This window comes from Eutrema salsugineum, unplaced genomic scaffold (assembly GCF_000478725.1).
Source record: "Eutrema salsugineum unplaced genomic scaffold, Eutsalg1_0 scaffold_19, whole genome shotgun sequence".
Lineage (NCBI taxonomy): Eukaryota > Viridiplantae > Streptophyta > Magnoliopsida > Brassicales > Brassicaceae > Eutrema > Eutrema salsugineum.
In genome coordinates, this window is record NW_006256838.1 from 1,924,233 (window position 1) to 1,938,353 (window position 14,121).

Here is a 14,121-nt window from a genome sequence, read left to right on the forward strand (position 1 = left end):
ATGTTAGACACGCGTCCATATCTAAGCTGTATAGATTGTGGTCCTCCCCGTATTTGTTTGACGTGGTTCCCTCTTCCAATCTTTTTGTACATCTCTGCTCAGCTGGAATGTGGACCCCCAACATACAAACTTTATTTTATTTTATTTTGTTGCATATTTTTTTTTGGTTTTTGTATTCTGTCAACAAAGTCAATATGAATCTATGATTACCTTCTTTTTTTTTTTTTTTTTTTTTGTAAATCCAACTGCCCATGACTTAATTTGAGGAAATGATAGTAACTTGTTTGATAACTTTAATGATAGTATTGCAAAGAGTCATGCATGAGATATTATCATATCACTATCAGATGCATCCTAGCTACTTTTTTAAATCTGCTTTGCTCCGTAAACTTACAAATTCTAGCATAGATGACGAACCTGATTCTTATTCTACCCCTAATTACTGTAATGTCCTTATAGACCTTACTTCTTACTGCAACTACAATGGATGAACTACAATGACGAACCAACTTAACATTTAAACTCTCACATATATAATGTTAAAAAAGGGAGGATAAAATATATACAGATATAAGTATGGTAATCTAGTCATATATGCAGATTCAAATATGTTTATCTAGTCAAGATAAATGAACAGGTTCATCTCTAAATGTGCACGAAAGAAAAGAATCCCATAGGTTCTTCATCAGCCATCGCTAAAGGGTTTAGTTATTCCCTTTTCACTCTCTTAAAATCTATTTGAAAAATTTAAAGGCCCAAAAAAACAAAACAAACGGCGTGCGAGAGAAATAAACAAGAGAGCAGCTTAAGCTTATAGGCCTCATTAGTATAAACTTTGGCCCAATTTTTTACGGGCTTGATATTATCTATCACGTATAACGGATACAAAATAAACACAGCAACGACAGAAGCAGAACAGAAACAAAAGAAACCAAACACCAGGGATCTGTCCACCATTCATTTTAAGCATTTACGCGCCTTATCTTTTCGCCTTGTGACTTGCATATAATTACAGCACAGACCAGCAGGTGTTAACCGTTATTCTTTTTATAACACGAGGGTAAAAACGGAAAAGGCTTGACCTCTGGAGCCTCTAGCCTCATGTCCAACCACAAAAGATAACAATATTACAAAATTTCCAATTCTTAGGAGAAAATTGGAACTTTTCCATTGAGTTTTTCTTTAAAAAATAAGATATATGAAAATTTCCCTTTAGATTAGTAGTAGAAAGAGTCTCTGAAACTCGTATAAAATTTTCCACTAGATCACTACACTCTCCGTAGGAACTTGTTTGGAAAATTGATCAATTTCTTTTCTCGATTTTTGAATTTGGGGATTTGTGCGGCGAAGAAGATGAAGGCGTCGATGAAGTTTCGGGAGGAACAGAAGCCTCTTTTCAGGGCTAAGGTTCCTCTAAGCATCTTAGGTTTACCGTTTCAATCTGGAATCGTCGCCGGAGAATCCAAAGAGCTCAGTCTCAATCTCTCAACTTTCTTCGAATCTGGGCCATCTCTCAAGATCGCTTACCGTCCAAACGACTCGTGGAACCCTTTCTCCCTAATCGTCAAAACCGGAACCGGATCTTTCGGGTCGCCAATCTCAAGCTCCATGCTCATGAGCGCCGAATTCAACCTCCTCGGTAATAAAGGTAACCCTAGCTTCATGCTTCACTTCAAACCACAATTCGGCGACTTCTCAATCAAAAAGTCTCACTCTTCGTCTGGCTTCGACGGAAATCTGATCAATCCGATCAACGGATCTGTTTCGGAGGAGGATTCCTCGATCGAGGTGGTGGATTCGCCGGCGGTCAACGGATGCGGCGGTGGATTTAGAAAAGTCACGGTTTTGCCTTCGACTTCTGCCGGAGACATCGCCGGGTTGCTGACCGGCGTCGAGGTAGCGGCTAGGACGTCTTTGCCTGTGAGAGGACGCGCCGTCGTGAATTTCAGGTGGGGCGTTAGGGTTCCAACGGAGATAAGGCGAGATTTTGATCCAACGGCTGCGATTTCTCTTAGGAGATTCCCTTTTCTCGTGATGAATAAAATAGGGATCGAACACGTTGACGGCTCAGATGCTAAAGAGCCCAAATCAAAGACCGACCCGGGTTCTGTTTCGGGTCCGGGTCTACCGAAAAGAAGTGGAGAAGTGGCGGAGGTGTCTTTGGCTCTCGAGGAGCTTCGATCAGAGAATAGACAGTTGAAGAGAGCCGTCGAGGATCTCCGAGGAGTAATAGCAAACGTCCGTCCATTCTCGCCGGCGACGATAGATTACGGATCGCACTCAAAGTACCGAGAATCCGAGAGGAGCAGCAATAACAGCAACAACGGAAGATCGAGAGCTGACCGGTGGAGCAGCGAGAGAGCGTCGTCGGATTACGGCGGGAAGAAAAACAAGGAAGAGGGTGACGTGGCAGAAGAGCTGAAGAAAGCCTTGAAAGGAGCTGCTTGAAGCTTCGATGGTGTTTGGTACTCGCCATGAACTTGAGCTTTAGATAAAGTTTTATTCGAACTGCACTACATTCTTCTTCTTCTTCTTCTTCTTAATTTAGCTATGGCTTTTGTATATATGCGTTAAATTTCTGTTTTAAAAAAAAAGATTTGCAGAACTTGTTTTTGGATCTTTCCATGAAATTGCTAGAGTTTAATATGGGAAAGATTGTGTTTTGAACTTGAAATGACGTGATTTGAATTAGCATTATATCCATCAATGTAAAGCTTTGATTGGTTATTCTTGTTTGCAATGAGCTTGAATGTACTACAAGGGCAAGTGTGGTTGGATTAGATCGAATCATATGGATTTTGAATCAGAAGATTTTTGCACTTATTTGGTAGAGCTTAGTGCCACAGCTTGGTGCACTTGCATGATTCGATAAACACAGAATTGGACACTCTTGATTTGGGGTATTTGGTTTCCAAATCGGTCATGAGTCCAGTCCAGTGGTTAAGGTTCGGCCCACTACATGATAAGACAAAACGAGCAAAGTTGTTTTAACATTTTCTCAATCGGTGCGCCTTGTACGAACACTTTATCAACGAAATTATTTCATCCGACGAACCAAAACCAATAACCAAAAATAAATTAAAATAAAAAATTAATCAGTTCCAAAGGTCTTTTAGTGGAGGACGAACCATTTACAAATTGGAGAAGTGACAATAAGCGCAAATCCACTCTGTTCCTTTTTTAACGATAAAAACCTTTTAATTTTTACTGTCTGTGTCAATGGCAAAACCGGAAAACGACGAAAATTGTCGAGAGACACAAACATGGAGCACATGGGAGGAGCTCCTCCTCGCCTGCGCCGTTCACCGTTACGGTACTGATTCATGGGACTCCGTCGCCGCCGAAATCCAGAAACACAACTCCGCTTTTCGTACCTTCACCGCCTTCGACTGTCGTCACAGGTACAACCACATCAAGCGACGATTCTCTTCCGCTGATGGAGAAACCGTCGCCGAGATCTCTTCCGTTCCCTGGCTTGAGGAATTGAGAAAGCTCCGTGTCGATGAGCTCCGTCGCGAAGTCGAACGTTACGATCTATCCATCTCGTAATCTCCGCACGGCCCTTTCTGATTTCGATTTCCAGATTTGCATCACCTTGGTTTTTGAATCGGGGGATTTTGTTACGCAGGTCCTTGCAGTTGAAGGTGAAGAGATTGGAAGATGAGAGAGAGAAGAGCTTGAAGGAGTCGGAGAAGGAAACCGAGAATTCAGATCTAGGTAAAATCGCCGAGACGAAAGAGATCCACCGTGAATCGAGTAACGGCTCCGGCGTCCCGGTCACCGAGCCGCCTAGTTCTCCATGTCTGAAGGACAACAGTCTCGGAACCGGATCGGAGAACACAAACCGAGATTGGAAAATCGTCGAGCCAGTGGACGAAGAACCGAACCGGTTCGGCGGAGACGAGAAACCGGCCAGAGAGGATTCGGGTAAAGGAAGTTGCGAGAGCGTGGCGAAGGAATCGGCGGGGAACTCGGGTAGAGCAGACTCAGGAAGAGAGGGAAATGACTCGCCCGAGTTTGTTGAGTCAATGAACGAGTCGAAGGGAGAAGAAGAAGCGAAAGAAACGAGTGATGTGCAGAGCTCGGTGAGCTTGCCGAGAAAGGAAACGGTAGAACAATACCAACCGGATAACGAGGATCAATCTCTGACCGTCAATAGAATCCCGATTGAATCTCGGCCGTTAATTGATATCATCGAGATTCTTCAGACTCACCCCATTGGCTCCCTGTTTTCGCGCGGCTCCCTGTTTTCGCGCCGGCTCGAGAGCCAGGTAAAAATTAAAAGTCCCTTTTTTTTTGACAACGATTTAAATATCGTTTTATAAAAAAGCAACTTAAATTCCATGTTTTTGGTTACAACTTTATCTTGGCAAATTGATAATGACCGAAACACAATAGCAAATGATTACTGATAATTTTTTTTTTTTAAATGAACTATAATCTGCAGTCTTTATTTTAGAGTTTAGTATCAAGATAAATTTACTATCATACGGCTTGTCTTAATGTCTTGTTTGATTCTGAAGCTGCAGGAAACACCTGGGTACGAGATGATAATAAGACAGCACATAGACTTTGAGATGATTCGAACTCGTGTGGAAGAAGGTTATTACGAAAGCTCCAGGAGCAAGTTTTTTCGAGATTTACTGCTACTAATCAACAATGCGAGGGTTTTTTGTGGCGAGCAATCTTCTGAGTATAACTCTGCAAAGGAGCTTAACCAACTCATCAAGAAACAGATGACGACTCTCAAGATTCCTAAACAAACCTCACCACCAAAAGAGGAATCTTTGGTGACGTCTAAGGAGGAAGTCACAGTCTCTTCACCTCAATTGTCTCTAAGACCGAAAATGTCAGTGCCTATTACAGCTTGTCGGAAACGTAGTTCCTTGGCTGTTAAATCTTCAGCGTCAGTCGCCGAACCGTTCAAGAAAAAGACTAAAGTAGTTCCATCAATGAATGAGAGTCCAGCTTCAGAGGCTGACGAGGAAGTTGAAACCTCTGACAAAGATCAGGAACCTATTGTTTCCAAGAAGATGGCTAGAGGGAGAACAAGCTCAACAGCTAAAAAAGTCGGAAACAGAAACGTTAAGACCAGTTTGAATGCTGGTCTCCCTAGTAAAGGCCGGTCTTCAAACGATAGCTCTGAGCCGAAGAAAACCGATCAAGAAAAGAAAGGTAACAACACAAATGGTGGATCAAAAAAGCAAAGTGCTGCTAGTTTTCTAAAGAGAATGAAAGGGGTTTCTTCGTCTGAAACTGTGATAGAGACAATGAAGGCAGATTCCTCTAATGGTAAGAAAGGAGCTGAACAGAGAAGAGGTAACAGTAAGAATGACAAAGGTGATGCAGGAAGTCAGAAACGAGCAACCGGGAAGAAGCCAACAGTTGAAAAGGGTAGTCCTGCAAAGAAAAACAGTAGCGCCGCCTCTAAAAGAAGCGCTGCCCCGTCTTCTCCTATGGTGGCAAAGCGGGGCATCGAAACTAGTAAAAAGGAGGCAGGTTCTTCAGCTCGCCCAAAGAAGCGTTCAAGGAGGCTATGAATCATTGCAACACTTAACTATTCTTCCATAGGATCAAGAATCTGCTAACAAGTTTATAAGGCAGTCATGTACAAAGAAGTACTGGAATCTTGTTTACAAAGGAGAATTTGCTAGTTTCAGGTAGCATGTGTTTTTATTCATTGTATAAGAACCAAAGATCTCAAACAAGGTTATAAGAGTGTTCCGGTCTGGATTGTTGTCATCCATCTGCCATCTCTACATCCTACTGCTGTGGAGACTTTGCTCATGTGCATATAGACTTTCCCTTATCAAGCTTTCTCATAATAATAGGAATCCCACTGGCAGTTTTTCCAACCTATCAGAGGGTTTATTGAACAAAAATGTGTCAGTGAAGTGTTTAGCATCTTAAGAAATTTTGCTGGAGCTGTTTTGCAAGATACCTCCTTAAGTTGCTTCTTTTCTCGAGCTGTACTGGTTGCGTGCAAGATAGTTTCGCCTGGTTTAAGAAAGCCTTTACGTGATGGGAACCCGGGATGTTCCTCATCCCATACAACATCTTCTGCCGGAAACTGCAATGAGTTTAAGATCTCAGGGGTTTAAGCTTCTGGAAAAAGTTAAGGAAAAAATAGAAATCTTGGAAGAAAAGACATGCAACAATTTTGATTTTACATGTCTGATATCAATCCAATTGCACGGGTCAAGGTCAACCAAATCGTTTTTGCTTGGAGCAGTGACCAGGTAGTGCATTTCCTGTATATTGGAAACAACATTTCTTAGAATGGCGTAGACCTGAGCTGATGAAAACAACACAAGGAACATGAAGATATTTATACCGTTTTGGGGTTATACTCTTCGATGAGGAATGAAGTGTAATCAGATTCACCAGGCATTCTTATGTTGATCCATCTGTTAACAAGAGACGCAGGAGAAACTTGGCCCCAGCTGAGGATAGTTGAATCGTCAGGAAAAGAACTCGGTTTTGCCTTTTCTTTTGGCATCTTTGTAGGAGCTACATTTAGCTTTTCAAGCTAAGCAAACAGAAAAGAAAAAAAACACAATGGAAGTTAAAGCCAAATCGAGTTGTTGGCTACAGGATTTGGAAAGAGATGATGTTACAAAACCTACCAATTGGAGTAGGTCGTCGTTTTTCAAAATCAGACGGGGTTTCAATTTAGTGCCTTGTACAGCAGTAGTTTTCTGTTCTTCGGCTGCAGCGACTTTCTGCTTTTCCTTGTCATCGGAAGCCAGTGATATTCTCCTGAATAAACAGAGAAGAAAGGTCAGAGAAGAAAGGAGAGAAGATCACATCTTTATGGTAGTAAAAGCTTGGATACCTCAATTTTTGGACCAGTGGATCAGCTTTGATTTCTTCCTGAAAAAAGTTATGAATTTTGTAGGTAATGTTCCATTCTTTCTTCAGTTCCTTGATGATCGTAATCCCAGGCTGAAAAATCAGAACATGAGCTATGAGCATAACCTCCGAGAACGAGAACCGAATCAGTGGATAAGAAACATGAAAGATTAGACCGATGTATTACGCTGGATATTGCAGAAGATTCTGCCGCGAAGGCGTAAAGAACATCATAGTAAGCCTGTCTCTGGAGTTCGTAAAGATTATTTTTCTTGCTCATGTGGAAGAAGAAATCATCGGAATTGCTATTGCTCGACATAGTCTCGGCTTTTGACCCAGTGAGACCCGTTGATTCTTCTGCAACGGAATCTAGATCACCAGAACATCACCACCGATCAGTCAATTCCGTCAGTGGGAGAGAACAAGAGAGAGGGAGAAAGAAGATGAAAACAGAGGAATCCGAAACCTTAAAACCCTAATTGATCGAGAAGCATCAGAAAGTATTGAACAGACTTACGGGGTGGAGAATTTGGGGCTTGATCTTTCTCGTCCGACATTGTAGAGAACCAAGCGAAGAGAGGAAGCCGAGAATGGTGTTCTTCTTCTCTTCTTGATGAATCTTGAGAGAAACCCTAAAAAGTTGCAGAGAACGAGAACGATCTCCAATAATGTTGCAGAGAGAAGAGTAGCGAGATTATGGATTTTGTTTTGACGTGAAAGTCCTAAGGGTTTACGAGGGAAATGTAAAGAAAGTAAACTTGTTGTGGAAGAAAGACTAGAAAGTAGGGCTTGTTGCTGTTGGGCTTTTGATAAACTTGACTTAATCGGGATTAAGTACTGCCACGTCAGCAGTTTCTTTACTCAGGTCAGGTGATTTAAAAAGTTAAAGAATATAGAGTTATTACGAACTAAACTGCAATAAATCTAAACTTCATTTAACCAATAGTCATTACTGTTTAGATTGATATACTGGAATAGTATTGACGGATACCTGATAATAGCAAATTTCTTCTTTCTTTGTTTCGATAGTAGCAAATTTCGAGAATTAATATGTGGTTAGGCATATTTATTCTGTTCATTTTAATTTCACAAACGAACATTTTTGTTTTTTTACGACAACGAACAATTTTTAATACTTGAAATTACTGTCACTTGACGACACAAGAGGAAGAATCCTCAAAAGAGAAGGGGTGAGGAAGAAGAAACCTCTGTTAAAGAGAGAGGCCGGTGAAAAGGAAGAGAAGAGGTATTTCAATACTTAACTATTTTCTCGCACGAACAAGAATTCAAGGAGGTGGTGAGCTAGCTACTTCAATGATCAACTAGTAAAATCAAGTTTTTTTTGTTAATGATGCAACTATTCACAACAAAAGAAGCTACTGAAATCTTGTTTACACTTTACACCGACCCGTTTCTTCTCTAAATTCCAGCAAAACAACACCAAAAAGAAAAGTGTGCTCAGTGACTGTACAAAGTACTCAAAGACCTCTAACAAGTGCATAAGAGGGTTTTGGTCAGTCTCTCTTCTCACCATTGTCCTGCACCGAAAGCAGGAGTTTCAATGGTAAGTTTCTCTTATACTGTTTAAGAGTTTCTCTGAGAATGTGTGTGTTGGAAAAAGTTACCTCATCAAAGTTGCTTCTAATCATTGATCTCAAAAATGTAATCATCGGCGAGGGAAACAATCGTAGGTGGAATCAAAATTTGGCCTTTCTCCACCCTCCCACATGATCTCTTCAGGCGGAATCTGCAGATAAATCAGTTTGAGATATAAGATTTTCATCTTCTTATTCGATGAAAGGAGATGATAATATATATATATATATATATATATATATATATCAGTTTTCTGTATTACCTCTCTCAAATCCACCCAGTTTAGCATCTCATCTATCTTCATTGCATCCGACTCTACGTATACGGGCTCTAGACGATGCATTTCCTGGATAGAATGCAAAGTAGGTTTTACTTAAAATTGCTCCTTGGAGAACAAGGCAATGGGAGAAGCAAGAAAGGGTTTATTACTTGTTGTGCGTCATATATTTGGATCGTGAATTCTTCAAAACGATCTTCACCAGGCATTCTTACACTGACCAATTTTCCAATAAGAGACTCGGGATCAACACTGCCCCAGCCTGAGCCAAATCTATCAACAGAAGTCGGAATCAAAGTTTCCTTCTTTTCCTCCTAAAGCAAACAGAGAAGATAAAAGAGAAATGAAAGTTAAAAATGGGATTTTTTTCATAACAAGTCAAATCAGAGTTTGTCTACTTCTCTGCCTTACAAATATGGTCCTTGGCTTCGGTTTTACTATCCCCTTGTTATCAGGCGCAGATGAATCAACCCTGAGGAAACAAAAAATGGGATCTTTAAACAAAGGGAGTGATTAACATCTTCAAAGTCAAATGCTTTTTGATGAAAGGATATATATATATATATATATATATATATATACCTTTGTTGTTGAGCAAAAAGTTCTTTCTGAATGTTATCCTCCAAAGAGACAAGTGTTTCCTCAGCAATGTTCCATTGGTTCATCAGATTTTCTATGATCTGAGTCCTCTTCTGAACAACAAGATACACAAAAACACAACCCTTAAGACCCGAATGAAATCAGAGAAGAGGAAAGATTCAATGACGAGAAGCAGAGTACACGAGAGAGAGAAAGTGTTTACGTTTGTTGTTGTCGAGGTTTCTGCTCTGAAAGCACGGAGAACAGAGTATAAAGCCTTTTTCTTTAGTTCTACGAGAGTATTTTTGCTGTAATCTTCTCCTAACAGATACATCCCATCTTCATCGTCATCGTCATCGTCATAGTCATCGCTATCGCTATCGCTGGACTCGGACTCGGACTCGGACTCGGAATCGGGGTCTGGCTTTGACTCGGGGACTCTGTTATTATACCCAGCAACTGATTTTTCAGCCATTGCTCTCTTCTTTATTGGGAGAAACTTTGGATCATCTGCATCACGAGGAGTAACAGAATCAAGATCGCTCGGTTCACAGACAAGGAAACTACCCTTACGATCAATCGTTTCTATCAATGGCAGAGAGAGAGAAGAGAAAAAGAAAAGCAGAGGATTCCGAAAACCTAGCTAATCCTACTCGAAAACCCTAATTAATGAAGATCGTGATCGAAATGTTACAAGCAAGCCGATCGGGGAGGATTCAGTTGAACAGACATACCGGCGGGAGGATCTGGTTGTTTAGCATTCTCATCCGCCATTAGAGAGAGGAAAGCTCGAACAATCTCTGGCGCAAGAATGTGTTGCAGAGGTGAGTGAGAGAAGAGCGTGAAGATTTTGGGGAAGAAGCGAGATATATACGACTTGTGGAACAAGGTAGGGCTTGTGTAACAAACTAACAATACTTGTACAGTTTACTTCAATGAGTCACTTCTTTCTACGGGTTAATTTTAGACTGTTTAATGGTCAACAAACAAGAGAACTAGTAACAAAGTGAGAAACTAAATATCTTTTTGTTCTTGTAAAAAAAAATTACTTAATTTTGAGTCTCGATACAAAGGCCAACTAAAAAATATATGTATTTTGCCAAATAAATACATAGCTAAAAGCCAATAATCAAAGTATCAACGCATAAAGTCTGGTACTTTGTTGTTTGAAGTTTTTGAACTAAAGACAATTTTTTATTTATTTTTTTTCCTCCTCAATAGAATATTGGAATTTGGAAGAAAATAAAGTAATGGAAGAAAAGTATCCATTAGAACTCATCAGGTTTAGTTAAAATATAAAACCACAAGCAATCCAGGCTACATGCTACTAATTAGATGGCTTCTATACTTCTCCAAATAAACTTATTCTTAGTTACGGATATATATCGTTAAGGCTGAGAGTTTATATATGACAAGTACGCCATCTTTAAACAGAATCACAAGGATAATTTATTTGTATAATTAAAATGCGAGTACTCAACATATATTTGCAAGATTTCTAGAATTCAGAAAATGCAGGTACTCTATAATGGCAAGATTTTTTCCTTTGTTGTCAGCCTAGATTTGCAAGATATGTAACCAGTTACAACACATATATACTAAATCAATTTTGTTTAAGTTTAATTTAAGATATTTTTAGTTTACCATTTTGTATCATTTTAATTTCTAGAAAATAATATCTGGGTAATATATGTCCCTTTTCAGTACAATAATGGACGTCTATACAAACATTTGAAAAAGGGAATCGCACGTATGATGTATCGTAATGTTTAGATCAAGTTTATATATGAAATACTACTTTGCTCCATCGTTTTATAAGTAACATTAATGACATATTTCTTTTAAACACACCACTTAAGTCTTAAGCTATGTATTATTTTTTTTGAACAATTAAGCTATGTATTTGTTGCACTTTAACAAAAAAATAATGTATTTGTTGCATCCAGTAAAGTGGTATTTTTTTAAGGAAAAAGATTGGTAAACTTTGAAGCTATTACATAAATCGATCTATGATATTATTTTCCCAGTATTTTTGTATGATATTCTTACACTACAAGAAAACACCTCATTTACAGCAACCATATTCGTTGTAAATGAGTGTTTGTATCGATTTTACGATGAAAATCAAATCGTCGTAAATCGATAGTCGTAAATCAAATTTCGTCGTAAATTCGTTGTAATTAGCGACGATTTATATTCGTCGCTAATTTACAACGATTTTACAACGATTTTTAATATATATATATTTTTTTTTACAACGATTTTTATATTTTTTTTATTTTTATAACGATTTTTATTATTTTTATTATTTTTAGTTATTTATTTTACGACGATTTTACAACGATTTTTTAATTTTTTTTTTTAATTTTTACAACGAATTTACAACGATTTTATTATTTTTCCGGCGATGGTGGCTCCGGTGGTGATAGCTCCTCCGGCGATGGTGGCTCCTCCGGCAGTGGTGGCTCCTCCAGTGGCAGTGGTGGCTCCGGTAGTGGTCGCTCCTCCGGCGGTGGTGGCTCCTCCGGTGGTGGTGGTGATGACTCCGGCGGTGAAGATGGATTACTGAACTTGTTATATATTAGTGTTGAGTTTTTTATATATATACTATAAGAAATTTTGTCAAACCACCGATGTGGGAGTTTTCTAATTTTGATTAACGACGAATTTACATCGATTTTAAGATAAATCGTTGTAATTTCGTTATTAATTTAAAAAAAAACAAAAAAATAGATTTACAACGAATTTACATCGAATGATCGGTAATTCGTTGTTAACTTTGAATAAATTATATATGATCATACTGTAATAAATTATATATACACTCCTTATGTGAAAATTTAATAAATCAACATAAAATTTATATAAAGTAAACATGAAATAATAAGATTTTAGAAGTTACAATTATAGTATTTAGGAGAAAAGATTTTTTTCAATAATAGAAAACTTGCAATAATTTTGTAAAATGTACTTAAAAAATAAGAGTTTGTTGTAAAACTATTGTAAATTTACAACAAATTTACAATGAATATTTGATTTTATTTAATAAAAAAATTGTTCGTTGTTAATTCGTTGTAAATGTGCAACAATTTTACAACGATTATTATTTTTTACAACGAATTAACAACGATTATTTTTTAATTAAATAAAATTATTATTCGTTGTAAAATCGTCGTAAATTTACGACGAATTTACGACGAATTGACGACGAATTCGTTGTTAATTCGTCGTAAAATTGCAACGAAAATAAATCGTTGTAAAAATTCGTTGTTAATATTGTGTTTTCTGGTAGTGTTACCCAAAAAAACATATATTATTACAATAACTAACCTTCATCTGATTTGATGTTTACGGTGCATATCGCTACATTATATGGGAAAACTGTTTACTTCTCCGACTCTTATCATATTATAGATTCATCTAATCACTTGGAGAAATGACTATTGTAATTACACGAACCACAATATACTGATATAGTCCTCTCTTTTTTTGGGTCAAGATACTGATATAGTCCTCTAAAGTCCAAAATTAGGTGAAAATTTGATATATGGGTAGTTGAGAAGGCACAGTGAATTCTGCTTTAGATATTTTTTTCTCGAGATTTGTTCGATAAAATTCCAGTGAGGGTATTTTCTTGTCTTGTCTTCAATAATCATTAATCAATATATCTTATGTAATTCTTATGTTTATTAAATTCTCGTTTACTTAACAAAGTATATAGGGCAAGTTGGACGCAGTTTACCAAACAGTAATCAGAATTCACAACTTAACTAGATGTGCCCAATTAGATGGACAACAACAAATTTTTGTTTTTACAGTATCAAATCTTTCACTGATAACACCCATAAAGACTCACCTTCTAGAACATTACCCCCAAAACTTTCAAGATACAACTTTCACCACCTTGTGGTATATTATCAGATCATCAACTAGCTAAGATTTTACGGCATGATTATTAATTAATTAATAAGACAAAAAATTCAAAAATCTATGTTTCACCTCTGATAATTCACAAACCCCTTTCTAACATTTCTTGAAATCTTCTGTAGGACTCGACTTTCTCGAGCAAGAACTTCTCGTGGCAATTAGCGATGAACATATCCGCCAAGTGATCAATATCATCATCATCATCGGCTGCTGAAATATTTCTGATCTCTTCCACATCATCGACTTTCTTGTGTTCGAGCCACTCGAGGTAACCAGAGAGGTTAGACTCGTCATCTTCTTCACCATTGATGCCAGAGACAGGAAAAGGGAAGGGTTGAGGGACAGGAACAACATCAGAGGAACACCAGTTGTAATGCAATCTGAAAGATCCAAAAAATATTTTGCGTTGATTCTTTGAAGCATTTGTTGGGAAAAACATCATGAGTTTTCGTTTCTTGCTGTTGTTGTGTTTAGAGATCTCTAGAAAGATTGACTTGGCTCGAGAGAGAGCTCTTAGGAAACGGTAGAGAGGGTGTGCGAGGAAATTTTGGATTAGGGTTTTGAGTTTCATGGATGAAGATGAAGATGAGGAAGAAGAAGAAGAAGAAGATGATGGTGCTGATTTCAGCTGCATGATTTAAAGACTCAAGAGAGACTATTTCTCTCTATTTCTCACACTTACTTTGTGTTTTCTTTTTCTCTCTATGCATTAAAGTGATCAACACTCGCGGGACTTTATAAAGGATTTACTTGACTTTTTTGCCACTCATTTCCGTGTTATTTCTGAATTAAAGTTTTTGGACAAGTGGGCGTTTAGGTAATTTTGGTTTTCTCTGAATATGATTGTGTCTGTGAATAGTCTTGGTTTTGTTTTTATATTTTTTGTAATG

The 14,121-nt window shown here is 38.1% G+C and overlaps 5 protein-coding genes across 6 annotated transcripts; 2 read left to right on the top strand and 3 right to left on the bottom strand.

Moving 5' to 3' along the window:
- The first annotated feature begins 1,153 nt into the window (after positions 1–1,153).
- On the top strand, positions 1,154–2,720 carry LOC18019797. Its single transcript, XM_006402755.2, has one exon. It carries the CDS (start codon positions 1,354–1,356, stop codon positions 2,446–2,448), a length of 1,095 nt encoding a protein of 364 aa, XP_006402818.1. The 5' UTR covers positions 1,154–1,353; the 3' UTR covers positions 2,449–2,720.
- A 384-nt stretch (positions 2,721–3,104) lies between these two features.
- Positions 3,105–5,746, top strand: LOC18019798. 2 transcript variants are annotated; one of them, XM_006402756.2, is made up of 3 exons: positions 3,105–3,545; positions 3,629–4,271; positions 4,524–5,746. In XM_006402756.2, exons 1-3 carry the CDS (start codon positions 3,220–3,222, stop codon positions 5,538–5,540), a joined length of 1,986 nt encoding a protein of 661 aa, XP_006402819.1. In that variant the 5' UTR covers positions 3,105–3,219; the 3' UTR covers positions 5,541–5,746. The 2 variants fall into 2 exon arrangements, with proteins under 2 accessions (XP_006402819.1, XP_024012837.1); XM_024157069.1 differs by having other exon boundaries at positions 4,530–5,746.
- Positions 5,747–5,784: 38 nt separating this feature from the next.
- On the bottom strand, positions 5,785–7,227 carry LOC18019799 (protein EMSY-LIKE 1). Its single transcript, XM_024157159.1, has 7 exons — positions 7,040–7,227; positions 6,836–6,945; positions 6,627–6,759; positions 6,335–6,529; positions 6,171–6,251; positions 5,942–6,070; positions 5,785–5,856 (listed from the first exon to the last, which is right to left on the bottom strand). The coding sequence occupies exons 1-7, from the start codon at positions 7,169–7,171 to the stop codon at positions 5,785–5,787; spliced, it is 852 nt and encodes a 283-aa protein (XP_024012927.1). The 5' UTR covers positions 7,172–7,227.
- Positions 7,228–8,518: 1,291 nt separating this feature from the next.
- Positions 8,519–9,779, bottom strand: LOC18019800 (protein EMSY-LIKE 1). Its single transcript, XM_024157163.1, has 6 exons — positions 9,528–9,779; positions 9,308–9,417; positions 9,137–9,197; positions 8,878–9,039; positions 8,711–8,794; positions 8,519–8,599 (listed from the first exon to the last, which is right to left on the bottom strand). Exons 1-6 carry the CDS (start codon positions 9,777–9,779, stop codon positions 8,519–8,521), a joined length of 750 nt encoding a protein of 249 aa, XP_024012931.1.
- Positions 9,780–13,149: 3,370 nt separating this feature from the next.
- Positions 13,150–13,932, bottom strand: LOC18019801. Its single transcript, XM_006402759.2, has one exon. It carries the CDS (start codon positions 13,863–13,865, stop codon positions 13,314–13,316), a length of 552 nt encoding a protein of 183 aa, XP_006402822.1. The 5' UTR covers positions 13,866–13,932; the 3' UTR covers positions 13,150–13,313.
- Positions 13,933–14,121: the final 189 nt, after the last annotated feature.

Coding starts and splice junctions, on each gene's coding strand:
- LOC18019798 (XM_006402756.2), top strand. CDS start 3,220: ATGGCAAAACCGGAAAACGACGAAAATTGTCGAGAGACACAAACATGG. Junction 3,546..3,628: donor CGTTACGATCTATCCATCTC/GTAATCTCCGCA, acceptor TTTGTTACGCAG/GTCCTTGCAGTTGAAGGTGA. Junction 4,272..4,523: donor CGCGCCGGCTCGAGAGCCAG/GTAAAAATTAAA, acceptor TTGATTCTGAAG/CTGCAGGAAACACCTGGGTA.
- LOC18019801 (XM_006402759.2), bottom strand. CDS start 13,865: ATGCAGCTGAAATCAGCACCATCATCTTCTTCTTCTTCTTCTTCCTCA.
- LOC18019799 (XM_024157159.1), bottom strand. CDS start 7,171: ATGTCGAGCAATAGCAATTCCGATGATTTCTTCTTCCACATGAGCAAG. Junction 6,946..7,039: donor AATCTTCTGCAATATCCAGC/GTAATACATCGG, acceptor CTGATTTTTCAG/CCTGGGATTACGATCATCAA. Junction 6,530..6,626: donor ACGACGACCTACTCCAATTG/GTAGGTTTTGTA, acceptor CTGTTTGCTTAG/CTTGAAAAGCTAAATGTAGC.
- LOC18019797 (XM_006402755.2), top strand. CDS start 1,354: ATGAAGGCGTCGATGAAGTTTCGGGAGGAACAGAAGCCTCTTTTCAGG.
- LOC18019800 (XM_024157163.1), bottom strand. CDS start 9,779: ATGGCTGAAAAATCAGTTGCTGGGTATAATAACAGAGTCCCCGAGTCA. Junction 9,040..9,136: donor CGAAGCCAAGGACCATATTT/GTAAGGCAGAGA, acceptor TGTTTGCTTTAG/GAGGAAAAGAAGGAAACTTT. Junction 8,795..8,877: donor AAATATATGACGCACAACAA/GTAATAAACCCT, acceptor CATTCTATCCAG/GAAATGCATCGTCTAGAGCC.